General features: G+C 36.1%; 1 protein-coding gene across 1 annotated transcript; it reads left to right on the top strand.

Annotated features, from left to right (window-relative positions):
• On the top strand, positions 1-23,734 carry LOC123529475 (transmembrane protein 260-like). The gene is made up of 20 exons (XM_053518001.1): positions 1-89; positions 3,129-3,214; positions 3,666-3,772; positions 4,070-4,101; positions 7,241-7,392; positions 7,682-7,856; positions 8,411-8,524; positions 8,906-9,094; positions 10,837-10,874; positions 11,557-11,640; positions 12,214-12,325; positions 12,851-12,924; positions 13,320-13,401; positions 13,810-13,940; positions 14,131-14,185; positions 14,435-14,586; positions 15,792-15,971; positions 16,571-16,624; positions 20,244-20,334; positions 22,405-23,734. The coding sequence occupies exons 2-20, from the start codon at positions 3,135-3,137 to the stop codon at positions 22,642-22,644; spliced, it is 2,142 nt and encodes a 713-aa protein (XP_053373976.1). The 5' UTR covers positions 1-89; positions 3,129-3,134; the 3' UTR covers positions 22,645-23,734.
• The last annotated feature ends 2,590 nt before the right edge of the window (positions 23,735-26,324 follow it).

The raw sequence follows: 26,324 nt of genomic DNA, 5'->3' as shown, positions 1-26,324 counted from the left end.
GCTGAAGATTCGTCAAGGGCGAGCACTGAGGTAAACAAAGCAAACTCGATCGTGCATTTTTCTTCAATTGCATATCAACAGGCGATGAGGTATTTTTTACAATATAAGTTCATTTCATTTGTACATTTAGATGTTATCTGAGCTCAAGACGCAATAGTCTGACCGCAACATTATATTGTTTATGTTGCAAAAGTTATTTTGTCACTTATTTTCGCGACAGTATTTTTGCGGAGTCGGCAGATTGTCAAAGACTGTATCCGTTTACAGAACCTGATCTACATCTACATCTTTCACCCAACCGTCGATTTCCGACTATCACTGGGCGGGTATTTAGTTATTCGCCTTTAACGGCCCAGTTCTGTTTTTGTGCTTCATCAATGATTTACCAGATGTAGTGAAGGGTCTTGTAAAGATTTTTGCTGATGATACCAAAATTTATTCTGGTGTTTCGGACATGAGACATTGTGAAAGTTTACAGTCAGATTTGGACAGTCTATGTAATTGGAGTTTGGAATGGAAACTTTCGTTTAATGCAAAGAAGTGCAAAGTTCTGCATATTGGAAATAGTAATGAGCATTACAGATATACAATGCCTGATACTGATGGAAATTATGTGTATGTAGATCCAGTACAATCTGAGAAAGATTTAGGTGTAACTTTTGATGAGGGCTTGAACTTTGAGCAACATATTATCAACATTACTAATAAAGCACAAAGAACCCTTGGGATTATACATAGGTCTTTTGAGTATATGGACAGGGACATGTTTCTCACATTATACAAATCTCTAGTTAGACCAGTTTTAGAATATGGATCCAGTGTGTGGTCACCATTTTTGAAAAAAGATATTAGAAAAATTGAAGACGTGCAACGCAGAGCAACCAGGTTGGTTTATGATATTTCACATTTGTCATATGAACAGAGGTTGAGGAATCTGGGTCTTGTAACATTAGAATACAGACGTGATCGAGCTGACGTTATACAGATATTTAAATCAGTTCATAATTTGACGATATGAATTGGGACAGAATGTTCAATTTATCTGTGGGTGGTCTTCGAGGACATCACTTAAAATTCATGAAGAAAAAGTGCCGCCATAACATAAGGCTTAACTCATTTAGTCAAAGATCCATTTTTTACTGGAATGCTTTAAGTGCAAGAACTGTGAATGCTGAGTCAGTAAATGTGTTTAAATCGCTGCTGAACAATGATAATTGGAATCCAAAGAAATTTGTGCCAAGTTGTTATTGACTTTAGTATGACTATAAAGTGCGCACTCAGAGTTCATTAATACTTACGTAACAATTAGTTTTGAGATATACTCAGAAGATTCTTCACAAGAGGGGCCAGGAAAGCACAGCTAATATTACGGCCCGAAGATCAAGGTATCAAGGTATTTAAATTATCTTCAATAATTGTCTAACTCCACAAAATGCCTGTCTGCAAAGATTGTCGATCGTTACTTGAATGAACTGATGAAGAAGGTCAGACTGTGACAGACATTGCATTTTTTTTTGTTCCACAGGCTTTCATTATAAGAAATGAGTTTATCACATACCCCAAAATTGAGTTGACCATTAAAATGTCATTACAGCACAGTTTCAAACACACAAGAAATAGCAATTTTATATAGGTTTAAAATATTCATTTCAATTTTTTTTACAATATTTCTTCACACATTATTATACCCCTTTGTTGAATAGAATTTGAGGCAAAATGCCGACTGACAACTACTATTCTAAAGAGACAATTAAAAATGTCACGGTACGGACTTGGTCACGTAAGGGTAGAATATGTGTCAGGCAGCCGGTTAGCTCAGTCGGTAGAGCACTTGCCCTGTAAGCGAGGGGTCCCGGGTTCGAGCCCCGGACTGACTGCACATTTTTCTCACCCTGTGACATTTGGCGCCCAACGTGGGACCGTGGCATGCTTGCTTGGTCAGTGTTATGACGCATGCAATATTATGTACCTTCGGAATTCGAGGACGAATTTCCAATTTGTGGGGGTGTATGTCACGGTACGGACTTGGTCACATAAGGGTAGAATATGTGTCAGACAGCCGGTTAGCTCAGTCGGTAGCGCACTCGCCCTGTAAGCGAGGGGTCCCGGGTTCGAGCCCCGGACTGACTGCACATTTTTCTCACCCTGTGACAAAAAGAAATGCATTCAACCAGACACTTGTAAAGTATTCCAAAGTTCACAGAAAAAATGTATTGCCCGATTGCGACACAAATCTTTAATACCTTTTCATCCAGTCAGATTATGTTGGGTTTACACTTTTTTCAACCATTCCAAAGCCGCGTTTCAAATGAAATTACTGTGTCTTGTCATCAGGCGTCCAGTTCCCAGGTATTCTGTGGCTTAACATATACCCGCCGTGTTGACTACCTGCCGTGTCGTGATATGATCGATATGACCTATTAAATTCTTTACATATATAGTCACCAAATAACCATCAACTTTGGATTTAAATCCTACCAATTATAATAAAAAAACAACAACATATAACTGTATAGCGACAGGAATTTGGGGCCCCTGAGTGTCCTAAGGAAATATATCCAGTACTTTTTACCACTAAATCATCAATTGCTTAAAATTAATAATTATCTTGGAGACAATATGGTTACCTTCAGTATTATTTTGGAGATTACTGTCAGCAATACAAACGAATACGATAGAATAGAAAGGTAAAACAAAACATATCTGATTCATTCATATAGGCAGATTTTTTTCAACTTGTCAGAACTGATATATCTATTCTGTTTGTTCTAATGTGATGCTGTATGCAATTTGGAAAGCAAGTATTCTCATAGCTGATATAAATAAACTGATGATGATTTGAAATAATATATTGCAAAATGTTTTAGACTATTGATCTATTATTAGACTATTGACCCATACCCGGCTAAATTTCTATAATGAACTTGTCCATCTTTCAATTTGGACAGTACCATTAACTGTTAAAAGGGATGCATCATCATGCTTACCTGGAAAAAGATACTGACTGAATGGCGAACAGTGCAGCTAGACCATGATGTGCAGGTTGATCTTAGTCTGCACTGGTCGCAAAGGCAGAATCACTTACCACCAGCAGGCTAAGAAATTAATTATGTTACAAAAAATTTCAGTGAACTATGCGAGACAAAAGGAAGAAACAGATTGAAGTTGGTAACAAGAAGCGAGATGTTACAGATGGAAGGAGAGCATGTGATCAGTCTGTGTTAACTTTACAAACAATTTTTATTACTCATAATCATTCATCTGCTATGCTCAAATATTTCTGTGCGAATGTTTGACTTTTCTTCATAACTTTCTTTAGACACAGTTGAAGTTTTAAGGTTGCTCTGAAAGAAATAAAACAGCAAAAAAACCAGAAATGCAATATATCATCAGTATGACTTAGACTTGTCAATCTGCATTGCCAGTGATGCCCATGCTAGAAATGACCATTTTAAATATCGTGCAGGAGTTGCAACACTGAAAGTCTGCAAAGGTCTTAGTAGAAATCCAAAAGGTTTTAAATATGTAATATTGAAATTAGTTAAAATCAGTGAAAGGTGGATCTACTTTTAAAAATGTATTAAAGACTGAATTTGTAAACAGTTATAATGTTCATATTGAATTTTGGGAAGTTCTTATTTAGAATAATAATTTATATGTTTCAGACATCAGATAAGAGGTAGACCTTTTATGTATTTAGCATGCCACACTGTAGCAGTTTTGGCAGTGTATATTTACACCATGTATCCAACAGTTCCTGGAGGTGACTCGGGTATGAACTTCTGTAGATTTCACATTTGATATCTTGCTTTTTCATATATTTAAGATCTGTTTAGTTTAGTGACATCTTTACCAACATTACCCTGAATTATATAATTCAATCATGTAATAAGGGTCAGTAAAGCAAAGCTTGTTTTTAAGCTTTTATTCTGTAATACAAGAACATGTATATGAAGAGTCCTTGTAGTTTGAGGTATATCTGTTACATTAAACTGTTTTGTTTTGAATTGACAGTTTGCTAGTAGAAGCCACCAGAAAAGTTTTACTGGTATTGGTTGTTACTTTTCAGGGGAATTGATTGTAGCTGCACATGAATTAGGGGTAAGCTTAGACCAGATTATACATATTTACATTTTCCTCTGTAGTTACACACCAATAGATGTTTAAAAGTTTGTATCAAATATAAGAGTCTGTCAATGGTTGTAGTTGCAGTTGGGAATATCTGGCTTGAGGGTGACTGTTTGGCAATTATGAGGCTCACACAAGAACAGTTACTTGAGAGCCAGATATTCCGATCTGCACCATCAACCAGTGATAGCAGTGACAAATGTTTTTAGTGTAGCATATTCTACAAATAATAGAATGAATGACTTGCTTCATAGCATATTTAAAGGAAGTATGGGAAATTAAGGTCAGTAAACAAATAATGGCATGATTTTTTTTTCAAAGACGAACAGCAACAACAAGTTCTAGTGTAGTTTTATCATTTGTAGCATGTATTTTTAGCCCACCATCTGATGATGGTGGGCTGTTCAAATCACTCTGCGTCCGTGGTCCGTCGTCCTTCCGTCCGTCCGTCCGTCATTCCGTCCGTCCGTCCTTCCGTTAACAATTTCTCGTTATCGCATCTCCTCAGAAACTACCAGGGGGATTTTGACCAAACTTTGTCAGAATGATGTATTGGTACCCTAGTTGTGTCCCCGCTGAAAATCAGACTGGTTCAACAATTTTGATGAGTTATAGCCCTTTGTTTATTTCTATAATTTACATAGATTTATATAGGGAAAAACTTTGAAAATCTTCTTGTCCAAAACCACAGAGCCTAGGGCTTTGATATTTGGTATGAAGCATCATCTAGTGGTCCTCTACCAAGATGATTCAAAGTATATCCCTTTGGTCTAATATGGCCCCGCCCCGGGGTCACATGATTTATATGGACGTATATAGGAAAAACTTTGAAAAACCTCTTGTTCAAAACCACAGGACCTAGGGCTTTGATATTTTGTATGTGACATCATTTAGTGGTTTTCTACTAAGATTTTTCAAATTATCCCCCTAGGGTCAAATATGGCCCCGCCCCGGGGGTCACATGGTTTACATAGACTTATATAGGGAAAACTTTGAAAATCTTCTTGTCCAAACCACAAAGACTAGGGCTTTGGCATTTGTAATGTAGCATCATCTAGTGGTTCTCTACCAAGTTTGTTCAGATTATCCTCCTAGGGTCAAATATGGCCCCGCCCTGGGGGTTACATGGTTCATATAGACTTGTAAAGGGAAAAGCTTTTAAAATCTTCTTGTCAATAACCTACAACATTCAGATTTGGACCACATGTATGGTTTTGAATGGCAAGATGAACCTTGGCATGAGTTGACCTTGATTTTGACCTAGTGACCTACTTTCACATTTCTGTAGTTACAGCCTTCAAATTTGGACCACATGCATAGTTTTGTGCACTGAAAAAACCTTTGACCTTGACATTGACCTAGTGACCTACTTTCACATTTTTGAAGGTACAGGCTTCAAATTTGGACCGCATGCATAGTTTCGTGTTCTGAAATGAAATTTAACCTTGATTTTGACCTAGTGACCTACTTTCACATTTCTCAAGCTGCAGCCTTCAAATTTGGACCTTAGGCATAGTTTTGTGTACCGAAACAAACCTTGACCTTTACATTGACCTAGTGACCTACTTTCACATTTTTGAAGGTACAGGCTTCAAATTTGGACCACATGCATAGTTCTGTGTTCCGAAAAAAAAAATTGACCTTGATTTTGACCTAGTGACCTACTTTCACATTTCTCGAGCTACAGCCTTCAAATTTGGACAACTTGCTTAGTTTTGTGTACCGAAATGAACTTTGCCCTTAAGATTGACCTAGTGACCTACTTTCACATTTCTGTAGCTGCAGGCTTCAAATTTAGACCACATGCATAGGATTGTGTACCGAAACAAACTTTGACCTTGACATTGACCTAGTGACCTACTTTCACATTTTTGAAGGTACAGTCTTTAAATTTGGACCACATGCATAGATTTGTGTTCTGAAGTGTAATTTGACCTTGATTTTGGCCTAGTGACCAACTTTCACATTTCTCAAGCTACAGCCTTCAAATTTTGACCACTTGCATAGTTTTGTGTACCGAAATAAACTTTGACCTTAAGATTGACCTAGTGACCTACTTTCAAATTTCTCAAACTACAGCCTGCAGACTTGATGCACATGCATAGTTTTGCGTACAAAGAACTTTGTCCTTGAAATTGATCTAGTGACCTACTTTCACATTTCTCAAGCTACAGCTTTCGAATTTGGACCACATGCACACTGATGTGTACAGAAATGAAATTTGACCTTGAGCTATTCATTAAGACTTGAAATTTGGAACACTCAAAAATGGCACATTGGTGGGCGCCAAGATCACTCTGTGATCTCTTGTTGAAAAATAACATTATTTGAATCAATAAATATCCGAATAGTCCTATAGGTATATGTCTTATTGTCTAGTTATACATAAAAATATTCACAAATCTACCATATATAGTTAAAATTCGTTGGACACCATTTACAGCAAAAGAATCATTGTAATGGGCATTTCCAGATGGGTTTTGCCAGTATGGGTAGAATCCCTGGAAATGCCACTCTGGTTTGCAAAAGTAATTGTAATTAAATATTAATGGGGCTTAGGGCATGCCTTGAAATTGATGTGAATTTTTTAAAATAATGAATGCTTTCATTTATTAGTAATTCTAAATAAAAAAAAAGTAACTCTGTGAGCTATAGGTAGTAGTGATTCACTTAGCCTGGGGCAGTAGAAATTTATCACTATTGACCTTTATAAAGTATTCAGAAAAGCTCAAAACTTTTGGTATGCTGTAGAAATGAGCAGTAACATAGAAGAAATTTATATTCCTTGTATATTGTGGTCCTTAAACATCTGCATAAATTATATTGATTAATGATATTTGATATTAGAAGGAGTTGTAATTAGAAAGTGAATGATTACTATAGAGATGTATGTTTGATACAGAAAATGCTTGCATGATTATTTGTTACAATAAAGTACATGCAACTCTGTATAGTTACTATAGAACCTTTTATTTCTAGTGTTATTGCAGGTCTGAAGTATGGAATTGCACTGAGATATTTTTGTCAGACAATTTTACCTTTGTTGTTTTTGTTGGTTATAATAACAACAGTATCCAGGGTTTGAACTGATAGTCTATGTTTTACATTACAGGTTGCCCATCCCCCTGGATACCCATTGTTTACATTGTTACTATGGTCAGCTATGAAGTTTATACCATTTGGTAGTGTAGCATGGAGAGCTAACCTACTTAACGCTGTACTCTCAGCAGGAGCTACTCTCATGTTCTCCCTCACCATATACAGGTAAACCTTTAGTAAACAGACCATGTAGGAGGAGTTATGTAAATTATGGATACTTGTTATGTGTCACTATTGTATTGACTGCCTTCTCTCTCAGGATCTCCACATAAATCTACAGTCTAGTAGATGAAGGTTCAATATTTTCTTTAAAGGGTGCAAACTTTGTAGTCTAATGTCTGCTATAAGAAACTTGCATGTACCAGTTCAAAGAAATCACTCATTATTGATATATAGTAATGCTACTACATGTACATGATTTCATTAGATTATAGTAATACTTGATAATTTATAGGTATACTAGAAGTGTGGGAATTTCAGTTATTGGAGCGTCAATGTGGTCATTAAACAAGCTGACATGGACCTGGTCTACCACTGTAGAAGTGTTCAGTCTGAACAACCTGTGTATAGCTACACTGCTCTATCTCATGGTAGAGTTTGAAACTGTGCAAACAGACAAGAAAGTCAGGGTAATAACTTCAGTATTTGAGCCGTGCCATGGGAAAACCAACATAGTGGGTGTGCGACCAGCATGGATCCAGACCAGCCTGCGCATCTGCGCAGTCTGGTCAGGCTCCATGCTGTTCGCTTTTAAAGCCTATTGGAATTGGAGAAACTGTTAGCCAACAGCATGGAGCCTGACCAGACTGCGCGGATGCGCAGGCTGGTCTGGATCCATGCTGGTCGCACACCCACTATGTTGGTTTTCCCATGGCACGGCTCATGTAGATAACCTCTTGGTATGAAACATTAGAGTTTTCTTGGTTTGGAAAGCATGGACTCTGTCTGGCTAGATTTGCAGATTTGGCTTTGAACTATATTTTATGGGCTTCATTTTGGTCTGCTACCACTTTAGGGACAATGGAATTGACTATCATTATGTCCGTTTACAATTTCATTGCTGCTCTAGATTATAGTTTGTTACAGGTTTGTTTAAAATGATATTTTTGAAGGTTTATTCCATTCATGGAGGCTGTATTTTGCAGGCTGTTTATGTAAGATATGTGATAATTTTATTTTTCAGGTAGCGTATTTGGGATCGTTCATGTGTGGTATAACACTATGTAACCAGCACACCAGTGTGGTATATGTGGCAGTGATAGCAATCTGGGTTCTCCTGGAGCTTCTCAAGGTCAAGGTTAGACTGAAGATTTCATAGTAATAATCATTTTCCATCACCGGTAAATGCTATGTGTTGTTCATGTAACATATTGAGTATTACACACATTTTTGGATAGATGTAGCAAAACAGTCACATTGAATTTGCTTGAGACTTTAGAGAGAAGTCCAGTTTTCCTTTCAGAGGGCTGTTCACCTCACATATTGAATCTTTTTACATCAAATCTCTTTTTAACATTCTAATTACTGAAGTTGTAGGTATATATTTTTTCACAGCCGGGCAAGTAGCAGTTCAGTGTGTATGGCAGTTTTGTATCCAGTGCTCTCTACATCCAGTATAAATCTAGTTATGTTCTATCTGGGAATTGATTATTTACAACTTTTTTGTTTCTTTTCTCAGAAATTGTCTGCTGGTATTTTGCTGCTTATTTCTGTGAGCTTCCTATGTGGTCTGGTTCCCTACATCTATCTACCAGTATCATCATGGTTGCTTTCAGCTAGATATACTTGGGGGAACCAGGCAAACCTTGAAGGTTTCCTAAAACATCTACTCAGGCAGGAATATGGAACATTCAGTCTTGCTAAACAGGTACTGCCTTTACATGTATGAATATGTTGGGTTTCAGTTATATGACAAGAACATGTGCTGACTCCGGAATTCATTGATTTCTTAACCCTTACCATGTGAAGTTTCTATATTGAACTTGTCCATCTTCCAATTTGGACAATACTTTCAACTGTTAAAAGTAGTGCTTACCAAAAAAATACTGACTGAAAGCAAACAGTGCAGATCATGATCAGACTGCATGGATGTGCAGGCTGACCATGATCTACCCTGATCGCAAAGGCAGAAAACCAATCGTGTCCAGCATGTAAAGGGTTAAGACTTGCCTTTATAGTGTATAAAGGAAAGAAAATATTAAATGCAGGTGGCATTCCTGCTACAAAAACTAAAAACAGGAGCAAATCTAGGAGCAGGTATATGTCTGGCACTTCTTAACATTTTATTTAGTTAAAAAGATCATATTGACACTATTCTTACTGCATTTCGAAGAATAGGGAAAGCTTTTGCACTCTCATATTTGCCGTGTTGGCATCGGCATCTGCATCAGCATCCTGAATTGTTAAGTTTTATATGTAAACTGGTATTGCAATATCCACTGATAGAAATGGATTGTTCACTGTGATAGTCTGATAAAGGTTTTATAAAGTAGTTTTGCATATTTACATAGTCGTGTCCATTTTTCAACTTAGCAATTTCTGGTTAAGTTCTATTGGTAATGGTTTGAAACTGAATACACTGGTTCACTGTGATGATATGACATGCAGTGCTCAGATACCGTAACTGTTTTACTTTTTACAGAATGATGCCCCTCTTTTAATGCCCCGCTCGAGTGGTTGGGGGTTATAGGAATGGTCTCCGTCGGTCGTTCTGTCCTTCTGTCCGTTCGTAACACTTTCGTGTCCGCTCCATATCTCCTAAACCCCTTGAAGGATTTTCATGAAACTTGGGTCCAATGATCGCCTCATCAAGACGATGTGCAGAACTCATGAGTTAGCCATGTCGGCTAAAGGTCAAGGTCACAACTCAAGGTCAAGTTCTATATCTCCTAAACCCCTTGAGGGAATTTTATAAAACTTGAGTCAAATGATCACCTCATCAAGATGATGTGCAGAACATATGAGTCAGCCATGCTGGCTCAAGGTCAAGGTCACAACTTAGGCTCAAAGGTTTGCGCTTTCTATATTGTGTCCGCTCTGTATCTCCTAAACCCTGTGAAGGATTTTCATGAAACTTTGGTCAAATGATTACCTCATCAAGGCTATTTGCAGAACTCATGAGCCAGTCATGTTGGCTCAAGGTCACGGTCACAACTCAGGGTCAAAGGTTTGAGCCTTCCATTTTGTTTCTGCTCTGTATCTCCTAATGCCCCTTGAAGGATTCATATGAAACTTGGGTCAAATGATCACCTGCCCAAGACGATTTGCAGAACTCATGAGTCAGTCATGCCGGCTCAAGATCAAGGTCACAATGCAAGATCAAAGGTTTTAGCCTTCCATTTCGTGTCCACTCTATATCTCCTAAACCCCTTGAAGGAATTTTATAAAACTTGGGTCAAATGGACACCCCTTCAAGACGATGTGCAGAACTCATGAGTCAGCCATGCCGGCTCAATGCCAAGGTCACAACTTAAGGTCAAAGGTTTGAGCCTTCCATTTTGTGTCCACTCTGTATCTCCTAAACCCATTGAAGGATTTTCATCAAACTTGAATAGTGTATTGTTACTTGCCGCTGACAGCTTTTGTTAAGAATAGTATTTGTTCTTTCAGGAAGATGGTACAGGTCATAGTATTGTTGATGGATTAAGGTAAATCTATCACCATATCATGCACAGTATTTCTATATTTCGAGAGAATTTGTTAACATAAGTCATATATGTGCAATTTGGCGATGAAGAATATTTTGTATTTTACTTATGTTTAAATGACTATCCTTGATTAAGCTGGCTTAAATTGTAAATTGCATAATGCTTTAAATGTTACTTGTAAGGCTAAAATTTTCTCATTAAAATGTGTACAAGCAGTCAGCTAAGAAATAAAGCTGAATCATTATAAACTTACACAGGATGGAGAGGATACATGATCTACAGAATAAATTCATGAGAGCATAGCCTGAAATTTTTATTCAGTGCTCCATATAACTGATTTGGAGTGTGTAAATTTATTGAAACCTGTTTCTGCTGCAAACAATTTTGATATGTCTTACATGTAAAATAGTATAGCAATATTTCTTGGGGACCACAGGTAGGTCAATGTGGCATCAACAAAAGTACATATTACTGAAAATTAACATGTATTGTCATATTAGGATCTACATTTTATTCCCAGGAAATATGTATTGTCATATTAGGATCTTCATTTTATTCCCAGGAAATATATATTATGTTAATTTTTAGTAATATGTACTTTTGTACATGTCACATTGACCTTCTTGTGGTCCCCAAGAAATATTTCCAGATTGTTGGTAAAACAATGGACAATTTTTTACAGAACCTATGTTTGGCATGTACTGTCACAGTTTACAGTTGTTGGGGCAGTATTGGCAGTGTTTGGCGCTGTATATGCAAAGAAAGGGTAGGAGTATGTTGTATATGTTTTTATGTTCCTTCCATAAAACATGCAGTTTGCTACATTGTTAGAAGAGCTAAGAGATATGTAACATGAAGGTTGTATATAAGATAAACTTGCTAGTGACTTTCTTCAATGAAACAAAATAAGAAATGCATCATAATGACTCACAATCTTTCTGCTAACACTGCTGCAAATCTGAAGGTAGTAGCACAATATTGCAAGAGGCTTTGCCTTCCCTTATAGAGCCAGTACATAATACCTGATACACCATGGTCATATTTCAGCAATGCTAACAACATCTACCATTACTTCGGCAGTATACTAACATTTTAAATATTTGGCATTGAAGAGTGATATAGATTTATTTTGATATATATTTGCAATATAAAGAAAATACCTTGGCTAAGTCAGCCTGGTCAGGACTTAAATATTTTGTTTTGACATTTAGTTGCCATTTGGGTCAGTGGTGGTCTTACTCCACCTGCTTATGCAATTTTTATACTCATTTAAACATTGAAATACCTGATGCCACTTGATGATACTTGTATATTTAATATTGAAAATGGCATTAAACAGTTCCAGGTATGGTACAAGTTTGATTGTTTCCATGGTGATGTGTCTGTTATATTTGATACTGTTTTCCTGGAGAGCCAACTTGAATCTTGATAATCAACTTTACCTTGGTGTGGTATGTAGCTTTTGATAAAATAAGGATTAAGTCCTGATATTCATGACTAAGGCAGTTGGTTTAATGGTTTTAGAAAATTCTTTCTTCTCCTGAATCATTTTAATGGATTCAGGGAACTATGTTCCTTGCAGGAATCAACAGTAAAAATCAGGGAGTAAAAAAGGTGACAGCAATGTTTTATGTTGTACAGTGCTTGCTTATTCTAGCTTAGTTTAACTAAATATGTCTTAACTTACGTAAAAGTGCCACTGTAAAATGGAGATACGTTTTGTCATTAGTACTGTCTAAATAGATGTTCAGGGGTCAAATGTAGATAAGTTACACCCTGGAGAACAGTTCTGTTTAAAACACATCTATAATAATAATAATAATAATAATAACAGTTCATGTTGATGAAACATGTTAATATTCCAAGACTGTAATATTGATCTGAAGATGATATTTGACAGTTTATTTATTTATTTTTATTTTTTATTACAAATGTACTTGTAAAAGAACTTTCTGATTTCTATATTTGACAATCAGGTTGAGAGATTCTGGATGCAGTCAGACATGATCATTGTTTTGCTAGCAGTTGTTGGTCTTTCTTCAGTATTTAGGTAAGTCAGCTTTGTTCAGTAATGAAACTATTAGAACTTGACTTGACTAACAACACATTCATAGTTTTCAACACGTTCATAGTTTTCATGTGAGTGTGTAGTACATTTTGTGAGTAAGACTACTGTGACAGTTGGTAAAATAGTGCACATGTCATAGACAACATTGTATTAAATGCATGCTTATTTATGTAAATTAGTGTGTGATTAATGCCTGGCTCATTACTTAACTTTAATTCGTGCCTCAGATTTTTTTGCCCATCTTAAAAATGAATGTTTTGTGAAACTTATTTCCAGTGATTTCACAAGTTGTAAATAATATTATCAGGTTGAAATTATTTATGAAAACAAAATACATCAATTGTTACTTTTACTGTTGTTTATATATATCTTTTAAGGATGTTAGAAACAACATTCTCCTCAAAAAGAATATCAGTCATGGAAATATCTTTGGCAGCTGCAGTGTTTTCCATGTACATTGTAAGTATACTTCAGAAATGAATAGTGGCGTGGGGGTAGGGGGCGGGGGAGAGTTATAGTGTCCATTAGAGTATGAAATACATGGGTTTTAAGTAAAATGAAGTCTTTGTATGGACAATAGTGGTATATAATTCAGTGGACGGAAAGGCATTTAGACTGTATATATGTAAATGGGGTTTCGTGTTTTCCTTTGTCTTGGAAATAGTTTTTTTGATTTCAATCAGACTGATAAGCCTACAAAAAGTCACTTTTCGTGTTGCAGTAAATTGCATGTAGCTGAATACCTATATCTTGCTAATATATTGATACATTATGATGTTTTGTTTGTATATTTTGTTATGCATACATTTATAATCTTTATTAAACATCTAGTTATTGATAATACTATAATAATTATAAATGTTGTAGGGTAAGAATTTGTCGGACTGTAACCAAGGAAACAGTACAGTAGTTGCAGAGTTTGGGTCCCGGCTTTATCGTAATATGCCACAAAATGCTCTAGTCCTGACAGTAGGTGATCTCCCTTCTAATGTACTCAGGTAATTGTGCTTTTATTTCAGTATTTTAACAGCTTCATTTCGCAGGCAGTTGATTAATGAAAATAATTAATTTAATTGCAAGATTTTATATTTTAGGTAGAAAAAATAATTAATACTGCTGGTATTGCAGTTTTCATAATTATGAACATGAGTAAAATTAGATGTAATGTATAAAACCTTTATTTTACAGGTATTTGTATTTGTGTGAAAATAATCGACCAGATGTCACAGTACTTGATCAGGAGGTAAGTACCATTTTGTAGATTGTTTCCCCTCCACTCTCCCCTTTCTCTACAAAATTTGACTTATATCTATTATTGTTTAATTTATTGTAATTAAATTTCTTGGTTTTATTTCACCAACCCATGTATTTAAATTTACTATTAAAATGACTAGACAAAAATCGTTCATATTATAAAACTTTAAACTTAAATAGTTATTCAGTTTACATATTAACCTAAAAGTTCTAAACCTGATTTAACTGGACCTTTCAGTTGATGACATATCCATGGTATGTTCCAATGTTAAGACACACCTATCCCAGTGTTACATTTCCTGGCCACCATATGGAGGCACAGACTGGACTACTGGACACAGGCCAACGTGTGTTCAACTTTAAAACTTTTCTTGATGCAAACATAAAGAGGTAGTGTTTATTTTATTGTACCCCTCGAACAACAAAGTTGTAAAGGGGGGTATACTGATTTCAGGTTGTCTGTCTGTCTGTCTGTCTGTCTGTCTGTCTGTCTGTCTGTCTGTCCATCCGTCCATCTGTCTGTGTCTGTCCGTCCGTAGACACAATCTTGTGCGCACCATCTCTCCTCATCCCCTTGACACAGTTTAATGAAACTCCACATAAATGATTAGTAACAACAGTAGTTGTGCATGGGGCATCTAAGGTTCTTTCAGAAAAAAAATTGCAGAGTTACAGGACTTTGTTTTTTGTTACTATACTAAATACATAGACACAATCTTGTGCGCTCCATCTCTCCTCATCCCATTGACACAATTTAATGAAACTTCACACAAGTGATCAGTAACAACAGTAGTTGTGCATTGGGCATGTTAGGTTCTTTCAGAAAAATGTTTTGCAGAGTTACGGCATTTCGTTTTTTGTTACTATACTGTATACATAGACACAATCTTGTGCGCACCATCTCTCCTCATACCCTTGACACAATTTAATGAAACTTTACACAAGTGATCAGTAACTACAGTAGTTGTGCATGGTGCATGTTAGGTTCTTTCAAAAAAAAAATTGCAGAGTTATGGGACTTTGTTTTTCGTTAACATACTATGTACATACAGTCTGCATATGCAATCTTGTGCGCGCCTAATCTTCCGAACCCTTACACACAATTTAATGAAACTTCACACAAGTGATCAGTACCAACCCTAGTTGTGCATGGTGCATGTTACGTTCTTTTAGATAAATATTCTGCAGAGTTATGGGACTTTGTTTTTTGTTACTATACTGTATACATACAGTCTATATACATACAGTCCACATAATTATGCAATATTGTGTGCGTCAGATTGCAATGTACTGTGTCAGTGCATGCGGGGGTACATTCATCACCTTTAGTGATAGCTCTAGTTAATATAGACAAAATATAAGTTCCCTTTTCCATTTGATATGTTAATATTTTGCAAAAAGATCATTTTCAGCTTAACTTTATTTGAAATGTTTCGTTTTTACTAAGTTATATTAGCAAAGGTGCAGTAACTGTGCACTAGTTTTGATACATACATGTATATATTACATTCAGCATCTGACTCGGTGATCTTTTATGTGACCAACTGTTGGACATGCACTTAATGAGTCTTCTGTTTTTCTTTAAACTATTATAGGAGACCAGTTATAGGATGTATAGGTATACAGAAGCGTGAGAAATCATGGGAGCAAAGTTATCATTTATTTCCCTATGGACCTTGCTCACTGGTGATGAAAGCTGGGGGAAAACTTGATATAAACACCATACAGAACAGTGCAGAGAATATTTCAGCTGGCTGGGAGTACCCTTATGAAGGGTATGTGTTCTTACACTGTTGTTTCCTTTTACTGATCTATTCTGACACATGCAGTACAAGAATGTCAGATTATATTTGGTAGTATATTATTATTATAGCTACTTCCTTCTGCAGTTATGTACCAGCATTTTCAGTTTTGATCAGTTTTTTTTTTTTTGTAATTTGTTAAGCAGTTAATCCTTTTAAATGTGCCAGAAATCATAAATATTCTCAAGCTTATGAATAAAAACACTCAGTTATGAATAATGAGCAGTTATCAAAGATACTGTGAAATCATTTAATTTCTTGGGTATGAATTTTTGTGGTTTTGACCGAAACGGCTATTTTGTGGGAATATGAATTCATGGATTTTATCTTTTGAAGATAAAATGAATTGGAATTTTATTTGTTCGTTGGGACTTAATTTTGTGGATTGACGCAAGCACAAAATCCACAAAAATTAGTCCCCCACGAAACTTAATGATTTCACAGTATATGACTGAGTCTTGCTGGCAACATTGAGTAAGCATGGTGAGACTTCATGGGTACATGCAAGAAGGCACTAGAGTCGTCATGAAGTTTAAGTTCATTTTTACATCATTCCAACATCTTTTTTTTAGATTTGATGCAAAATCGTGGGAAAGAGTCGCTACAAATGAGATGTGGAATGCAAAGTAAGAATTTATTTAAAGCAATTCTACATGTTTGAAATAAATATCCTTTTACAATGCAAAATTTTATTAAACCAAATTTTTCAGCCAGTAAAAAAGACAGGGTGGTGCTTGGCTTTTTGTTAGATTAATTTGAAAACTGGTCATCTGGTCAATTCTAGCAATGAGCTTCTGTGGGGAAAATGCACTTGATGACATTTTCACATACAGGAAAATTTTCACAATAATATAGATTTTCATGAAACTTTTCATAGTTTCAACATTATCGGATAGGAACTGAGGATATAAACAGACATTTATTTCAAGTTATTCGAAATAAAATAAGAACATGTAACATTCATTGTTTTATTTACCTCATTACTATATTTTACATATTTAAAGAGCATATAACGTAATACATGCATAAGAAATTTATGATGAACCAATATAATGACTTAAAAGTTAGTTTTGAAGGAACATTTGCTAAAAGTAAATGCATCAATAGATATGAGAGAAACTTTACATTTCCAAAGTAAATGCATCAACAGATATGATTGTGTGAGAGAAACTTGAAAGATTAAGTTGGCATGTTTTGGCCGCTCTAAAAATCTTCGAGCGAGAGGAGACCAGGCGTAAACATGAAACAATACACGATACGATAATCCTGAAAAACCTGCAAAAGGTATATAGTAGCCTACACGGACCACACCCGAATGCATGACCGTAGACCTCGGCTTACTCTGGCTTCGTACCAAAGTGGTACCTCGAAATAAGTCAAGAGCTACTGCCAAACATCTAGTGCTTATAAGTATGCTTTCAAACAAAAAAGAAGCACCCAAAATTATCCACAAAAAACGGCACCTATTAAATATTTGTGACACAGCTCGTGGTTACCATCGGTATTGACCAGACTGTTTGGGCCTATCATACGATCACCAAGGGATGTTTTACAGACACCACTTCACAAAACGCAATGCAACATAGGCCTCACTAATAACCTAGTGATGCCAACAGACACTTCACTTGTGCAAGACGCAAAAAGAACTACAGATAGCCAGTACTATAGTGATGCACTACGGACACTACTTTGCTAAAAACGCAATGCAATATCAGACTCGCAAATACAATAGTGGTGCACTACAGGCACTTCACAAGCAAGCAACGCAATGCAACGCAATCTAGGACTCGCCAGTACTATAAGGACGAGACCTAGTGACCCGAAGCAACACGGGTCAACCAACCTTAAATAGCAATGTGCATCTTTCAAAATTAACAACCCTTGGTGTCGTGAGCAAGCTGTACTGGTTAAGGAATCCTAATAGCACTGATAGGCCCGTATATACGCATCCTACATATGCACAACTAAGCTGACTATGTCCATTATGCCAAATCCACTGAACAGTTACGAAACAAATGTCTGAAGCTAAATGCCTATATTTATCTATAGTTCAACATTCACTGTATAAATTACTTCGTGACCATGAAAAAAACCCAACCCGATTAGATTTATCACCCTCGTTAACCAGATGCCTCGTCTGATCTCCTCAACTTTACTTGAGCGACAATCCTAATAATTAAAATAAAACAATTACTGATTCATAGAAGTGACAAAGAATTATTATCAGTGAGCTTTAACGTATCAATGAAACTTAGACATAAACGAAATAATAAAGAAAATGTAATGCACAAGTTTATATCATTTCTTTTCCTCAATTTATCTTAAGAATAAAAAACGTCCTAGAGTAATCATCTAACTTCCGATATCCTCACAAAGTTCGAAACAAACTTATTAAACAAACACTGATATACAAGTCAAAAACACAAATTCACTTATTTTCTGTAGTTCAGTTCCATGTCCGGGATTTAACTCGATGTGTAATTTCCAAGCGTCGCCATGTAACATTTACAGTACCTGGAAGTTCCTTACACTTAGTTTCTGTGTAACCAAATGTTCTAACGTAACTTCCTTGGATGTGTTTGTAATTGGATATCGGAGACGTCATAACGTTGCACTACCAGCTCACTGACAATTTCAACAAACGTCATAATATGAACGATCCTGAAAGGATAATACTAAAAGCAGCAAAACTGATACAAAATAACCCATGTTGCATGTTATACCAAGAAAAAACACTAAATGTTTAGGCCTTTCTCTCTTTCTTTTAACCAAATATATAAAGCAAAATTAATGCATAGCAATTATAGGGGTGTGGCGGGAGGGTAAGTTAAACTTACTGGACGTGTAGAAATACAGTGAAGATTTTGCACGGGATTTTTGCTTTTATATCGAACAGCAAGCCATGTTCTCGGCTCACTACACATACACAACAGTTCTGCATTGATAAGACGGGAACCAGTTTAACTCGGGGATAAAAGCAAATTAATCCCGATTCCTTAGCAACGGAAAAACCTTATTTCTCAATAAATAAATAAAATTATTTTAAGGAAATAATTTATAATATTAGCTGAGTGTGATGCAGTAAGAAATGAAAGTAGATGATTTACTCAGTCCATCCATGCAGAAATCAGTTCCGATATTTGCAATTTATTTCTTAGAATAAATTCAGAAACATTTATAAGAGGTCTCTTTGATTGCAATCTACTCACCGTTTTTGGCGTTAACCCAGAACTCTAATAGAGCTTCACCACTTTATGCTGTAAATACATGCATGACATATCATTGCAATATAAAAATAATCTTAGATCCATCTTATGACATCCTCCTTGGGAGCTTTCTTCTGAAATGACTAAAATAACATGAAGCTGTATTGTGCATACCAGTACCCTGATTATACTTTCCCTGACATGATACTTATATTTCGTCTTTCAATAAGTTATGTAATGGAGAATACAGGGAAATGCAGCGTAAATGAATTCTATTTAGCTGAACAAACTCAGATGTAAACAGTTTGATATAAATATTTTGCATTATACTTTGTATATGTAATTGTCATTTTATTGTAAATGTACTAATATATGTTATAATGCCGTTGCTCACATAATTTGTAAGATATTTCCTGTTTATATATTTAAATAATCATAATATTTATTATTATGTAAGTCACTGAAAAGTGGAATACAAGAATATATTTAGATTCAGCCAGTAGTTGGCTGATTTTGTTATATACATTTTAAAAGCACCCCTGTAGTTTAGTATACAGAAATTTTACCTACAGTGTTAGTCAGACAGTGAAATTTGCAGTTCTACTGAATATTATACTCACTAAAATACTGTATCTACTTTAATGATTTTGACTAATGAATTAAGATATACAACTTAAGCAATACAGATTTGTATCTTTAGTTCTGCTTTATACTATACTTTTTAAATCATCAATTTAAGAAATACTGATTTATGACTTTTAAAATATCAACTTAAATAATGGTGATTACTGACTTAAGTTTTACTTGATATTAAGCTTATTGAGCCATCAACGTAAATGATACCAGTATATGTCATTTTGATATCTTGAAGATATTGTCTGTGTATAAAGTTTTGACATTATGATGTGTGTGTTGAGGTGTGTTCCTTGACTTTAAGAGGAAAGGGAATTGAACCATTCTTTGTGAAAATATTAAAATGCAACAGAAAATCGAAAATACTAAAATTGAGATAAACTTGTATTTGGATATAACATTGCAGAGTGAACATAGCCTTAAAGTTGTATGAAATGGCTGTAGTGTTGAAGGAGACAGATACAATGTATTCAGAACTGATGATCAAATCTTATGAGGTAAGACCTTCAACCAATCCCCATCTACCAGTCCCTGTAACAACTGCTGTGAAATTTTGAAGACATTTTAAAGCCGAGAAATAAATGAATTTTGTCAAAAAGAAAAGTTTAGTCATTGTGTATTTACCATTTGATAACTTCACCTTTCCATACATTGTTAATAAAAAGCTGATGTACCTTTATTGCTTCATTAAGATGGATTTTGAATAATAAAGAAACTGTTTCTTAATAAATGAAGCAGTTGTCTTGCACTACCCAACAGGGACAAATTTAAGAAAATGACATGAGTTTAATCATTTCCTTCTCACATTATGCATGCTTTTTACTATTTGCCTGAAGCTGGTACTTTAAATGACAAATTCAAGTTGTGCAGGATCTGCCTTAAAGACTAAGTTGTGCCCTCTACCTCCACCTCCTCACGCTACCATCAGATTTTTTTGAAGAGTGGAGTTGGGCACTTAAATTTGTCTTTGTCCGTCAGTCTAACAAAAAATTGTATCTTAAACAAAGTATTAATTTTGTCCTTGAGTCATAAAACATTATAGGCATGCTGACAAGCATGCGAAAAAAGTTTTGTGCTCTACTCTTTCACCTATTTTATCTTGGTGTTTTGTGGTATCCACACACACATACATGCGCACGCACACGCATACACACACACATACACACACACACATACAGACACATGCTTTTTAAGCCCCTGCCATACAATGTGGGGGTGGGCATATAGTGTTACCCCTGTCCGTGTGTGTGTGTGTATGGGAAAGGGTGATGTTCGTTTCCGGGCCATAACTTTGACATGCATGGTCCGATTTCAGAATAATTTCACACATATGGTAACCATGGATAGACAATGTGTCATGCGCAACAAGCATTTCACTAGATCAAAGGTCAAGGTCACAGCCCTTGGTTGACCTTTTTACTATGTCAGCTGTCTAAGTCGAACAGTTTTCATCCTATCTTCATCAAACTTGGTGACAATGTTCATGGGCATAGTATCTCAGCCAAGTTTGATAACCAGCAAAATCGTCCCAGGCACTCTTGAGTTATGGCTCTTAAATTACTCAAAATCTGCAAATTTAGCCTTGTCCGCCCTCTAAGTCAACCAGTTTTCATCCAATCTTCACCAAACTTGATGACAATGTTTGTGGGCATAATATCTTGGCCAAGTTTGATAACCAACCAAATCGCCCCAGGCACTCTTGGATTATGGCCCTTGAGTTACTCGAAACACTGCAAATTTAGCCTTGTCCGCTCTCTAAGTCAAACAGTTTTCATCCAAACTTGGTAACAATATTTGTGGGCATAATATCTCGGCCAAGTTTGATAACCAGCCAAATCGTCCCTGGCACTCTTGGATTATGGCCCTTGAATTAGGCCAAGTTTGATGACGGGCGTATTTTGTGACAGTCTGCCACTCTTGTTTGTAAATAAATAGGGCCGAGGGTCCTTCTTTTAGTTTGTGAGCAGTACCATGCTTGTGACCTTTCTCATGTTGTGGGGGCATCCATGTCGGTGACACATTTCTAGTTTAAATGCTAATATTATAAACCCACTCTATTTAAGTTTCTTGTTCTTTTGATTCACTGGTGATATCCTTTAGACATAGTTTTTTCCAGTTTTGATTTCTTAACAATGAAGATTATATATCATTATGAATATTTACTTAGTCTTGCATTGTCAACATGGAACATAGTTATGACTGTTCAGTGGCAGGAGTGAGTGGGGGCACCAAGGTCCTATGGACACATATCTAGTAGGCATAAGTACTACTAGTATAGTTAAACCTTTACATATCCTCCCTATGATGTACTACAGAACTCGTTAATATATGTGACATTATCATAAAAAGCAAAAACGTAGTATCTTTAGTATAAACATTCTTTGCAACCGCAGGTACAGAAAATATCTCAAAACATCAATAAGCACAACATTCACAATTATTTGATAAATATTTTTGGTTATTTTAAGGACTTCGAGTTGAATTTCTAGGCTTTATCTGATGTTTTTTATCTGTGAAAATTCAATGTTCTATCTCTACAAGTTATTTTCTATGTTGATATCTTTCAGCTGTACAAGAAAGCAGTAGAGAAGGAAACACTAGAAGCTATCCCTGACTACTGGCACAGAAACTACGCACTGGCATGTGAACGTATGCTCAGAATCAAACATAAATATTCACTCAGTGACATTGTCAATGACACTATATTCCATTTTGAAGTGTATATACAGAAAACACCTACAGATGAAAGTGTGCCAATTATAAAACAATCTATACAAAATTTGAAATTGTATGTTGGTAAATTGTAGCATTTATACTCAATCAGGAGTTGAATCTCTATACTGTGATATTTGATTGATTAACATGGAATTTTATATGAGTTTGAAAGGATCGCTTTACCATATACTAGATGATATTGTTCTTTTAATATACAGTGGTTAAAGTTACAAAATGTTTTGTATCCTGGTTTTTATACAATGGAGCAGTATTTTAGTGCTAGTCCAAAAATCAAAACTTTTTTACTTTTTAGCATAGTTTTGATAAAGTGTGATACCAATGAACATTTCTTAAATTAGAGCACACAAAATGTGCACAGTATATGGGAATCACTCCAGGTACTATCATAAATTCAGATACACCTTGGTTAAAGTCTTTCTCTTTATCTCTGTAATTACTAGATGGATTTGTTTCAAACTTAAAATAGTTATTTCTCATCATAACTCATATCTTATGGCACAAGGGCCATAACTCTCACACCAATATTGTATGAATTATCACCCCTTTTACTTAGAAATTCAGGTTAAAGTTTTGATGTACTTTCACTCTATCTCTGTTATCACTAAATGGATTTGATTCAAACTTAAAATTGTTATTCCACCTCATCACCCACATCATATGACACAATGTCAATAACTCTAGCAGCAATTTTTCATGCGTTATGCCCCCCCCCTTTTTTTACTTAGAATTTCAGGTTAAAAGTTTCGTGCAATTTTACTCTATCTCAGTTATTATGTCTCCCCACACTGGGGGAGACATATTGTTTTTGCCCTGTCCGTCCGTATGTCACACCTCATTTCCGGTCAATAACAGGAGAACCATTGACCTATAACCTTCAAACTATATAGGATGGTAGGGCTTATGGAGTAGGCGGCTGCTATTGTTTTTGGGGTCACTCCATCAAAGGTCAAGGTCACAGGGGCCTGAACATGGAAAACCATTTCCGATCAATAACTGGAGAACCACTTGACCCAGAATGTTGAAACTTCATAGGATGATTGGTCATGCAGAGTAGATGACCCTATTGTTTTTGGGGTCACTCCATCAAAGGTCAGGGTCACAGGGGCAAGAACATGGAAATGATTTCCGATCAATAACATGAGATCCACTTGACCCAGAATGTTGAAACTTCATAGGATGATTGGACATGCAGAGTAGATGACCCCGATTGAATTTGTGGTCACTCTATCAAAAGTCACGATCACAGTGGACAGAACATGGAAATCCATATTCGGTCAATAATTTGAGAACTATTTGACCTAGAACCTTCAAACTTCATAGGGTGATAGGACTTACAGAGTAGACGACCCTTAATGTTTTTGGGGTCACTCCATCAAAGGTTAAGGTCACAGGGGGCTGAACATAGAAAACTCTTTCCAACCAATAAGATGAGAACCACTTGACCCAGAATGTTGAAACTTAATAGGATGATTGGACATGCAGAGTAGATGACTCCTATTGTTAAAGGTCAAGGTCACAGGGACTTACACATGGAAAGTTATTTCTGATCAATTACTTGAGAACCACTTGACCCAGAATGTTGAAACTTCATAGGATGATTGGACATGCAGAGTAGATGACCCCTATTGTTTTTGGGGTTTCTCTGTTAAAAGTCAAGGTCACAGGGGCTTGAACATGGAAAACCATTTCCGATCAATAACTTGAGAACCGCTTGACCCATAATGTTGAAACTTCATAGGATAATTGGACATGCAGAGTAGATTACCCCTATTGTTTTTGGGGGTCACTTTAATAAAGGTCAAGGTCACAGCAGACAGAACATGGAAATCCATTTCCAGTCAATAGCTTGAGAACTATTTGACCTAGAACCTTCAAACTTCATAGGGTGATAGGACTTACAGAGTAGATGACCCTTAATGTCTTTGGGGTCACTCCACCGAAGGTCAAGGCAACAGAGGGCTGACTGTAGAAAACTATTTCCAATCAGTAACTTGAGAACCACTTGACCCACCTTGTTGAAACTTACTAGGATGATTGAACATCCAGGGTAGATGACCACTCCTGATTTTGGGGTCACTTGATCAAAGGTCAAGGACACAGGGGCCTGAACATGGAAAACTGTTTCCAATTCATAATTTGAGAACCACCAGGCCCAAAATGTTGAAACTTAGCGGTATGATTGGACATGCCAAGTAGATGATCCCTACTGCTGCCAACCATCAGTGTCTCTTTGACTTTCACTCCTGTCCCCTATTGACTTCTTGCCTATATGACTATACACTGGAGGAGACATGCACTTTTTAGCTCGACTATTCGAAGAATAAGTAGAGCTATCCTACTCACCACGGCGTCGGCGTCGGCGTCGGCGTCACACCTTGGTTAAGTTTTTCATATAATAGTCTCTGATCTGTAGGAAAAGAGAACAACTCTGTCATCTATTTTTGGCTGAATTATCTCCTTTTTTTTTGGACTTTGAAATTGGTTTTCTGTTTTTCATACAAGTCTATGTTTTGGTCAAAACTGTTTGGACATATGCTTTTTACACTTCTAACACTTGGTTTTAGCATTATGATTTCCATCTGTAGGCAAGAGTACGTAACTATTTGACTAATTATGGCCCTTTTGGACTTTGAATTGGCTCATATATGCCATTTAGTGCAAGACTTATCGAAATCGAATAATACAGGAACAATTGTTTGTCTAATCTTATTATTTCTTTTGTCTGACATATCCGTGGAATATTTTGACCCCATTCTTCAAATCAATTCTTCGAATAGTCTAGGCGCTGTCATCAGACAGCTCTTGTTTACAAAAGCATCTTCTTGTTACTAGATGGATTTGATTCAAACTTAAAATAGTTGTTCCACCTTATCACCCACATCATACGACACAAGGTCCATAACTCTGGCACCAATTTTTCATGAATTGTGCCTCCTTCCTTTTTGCTTAAAATTATACTTATTTAATGTTTTGATACACTTTATCTTTATCTCTGTTATTACTTAATACATTTGACACAGACTAAAAGCTTTGTCCAATATCTTCATCCACATCGGAGATAAACACGCCCATCCTGACAGCACCACTTCCCTCATAGTGTGCGCCAGTTTTCATTATCCGCTCGAATACGAGCGGGGTGCTGTCTCCTGTGAAGCTCTTGTGTAACTTGAAGAATCTGAATGCTGCCGATTTAATAAGAATGTAGAATGGCAAAACTTTTTTAAGTTGTTTACATTTTTCTTATGAACATAAATGTATTATTTTTCATTTTAAATCATTTTTTTTTGTATCATTTGTTTTTTAGCTCACCTGAGCACAAAGTTCTTCAAAGGTGAGCTTTTGTGATCACCCTATGTCCGTCGTCCGTCCGTTCCATCGTCAACAATTTGTTAACGACTCTAGAGGTCACAGTTTTTGGCCTAAGCTTCATGAACTTGGTCCGAATGTACCCGCAATAAAATCTTGGATGTATTTCGATTTGGGGTCCATCTTGGGGTCAAAACTAGTTCACCAGGTCAGATCAAAGGAAAAATGCTGTTAACTCCCTAGAGGTCACAATTTTAGCCCAATCTTAATGAACTTGGTCAGAATGTTATCCTAATAAAATATTGGACGAGTTTGGATATTTGGGTCGTCTTGGGTCCAAACTAGGTCCCCAGTTCCAAACCACAAGGAAAAGTTTGTTACCACCTAGAAGGTCACAATTTTGGCCCCATCTTAATGAAACTTGGTCATAATGTTCCCGCAATAA

This window comes from Mercenaria mercenaria, chromosome 1 (genome assembly GCF_021730395.1).
Source record: "Mercenaria mercenaria strain notata chromosome 1, MADL_Memer_1, whole genome shotgun sequence".
Lineage (NCBI taxonomy): Eukaryota > Metazoa > Mollusca > Bivalvia > Venerida > Veneridae > Mercenaria > Mercenaria mercenaria.
Note: the sequence above shows the minus strand (reverse complement) of the source record. Positions and strands in the feature narration are given on the sequence as shown.

Bases quoted from the DNA above. Each gene is read 5' to 3' on its own strand.
- LOC123529475 (XM_053518001.1), top strand. From the start codon at position 3,135: ATGCGAGACAAAAGGAAGAAACAGATTGAAGTTGGTAACAAGAAGCGA. The intron at 4,102-7,240 runs GTAAGCTTAGAC...TTTACATTACAG, and splicing joins TAGCTGCACATGAATTAGGG to GTTGCCCATCCCCCTGGATA. The intron at 20,335-22,404 runs GTAAGACCTTCA...GATATCTTTCAG, and splicing joins TGATGATCAAATCTTATGAG to CTGTACAAGAAAGCAGTAGA.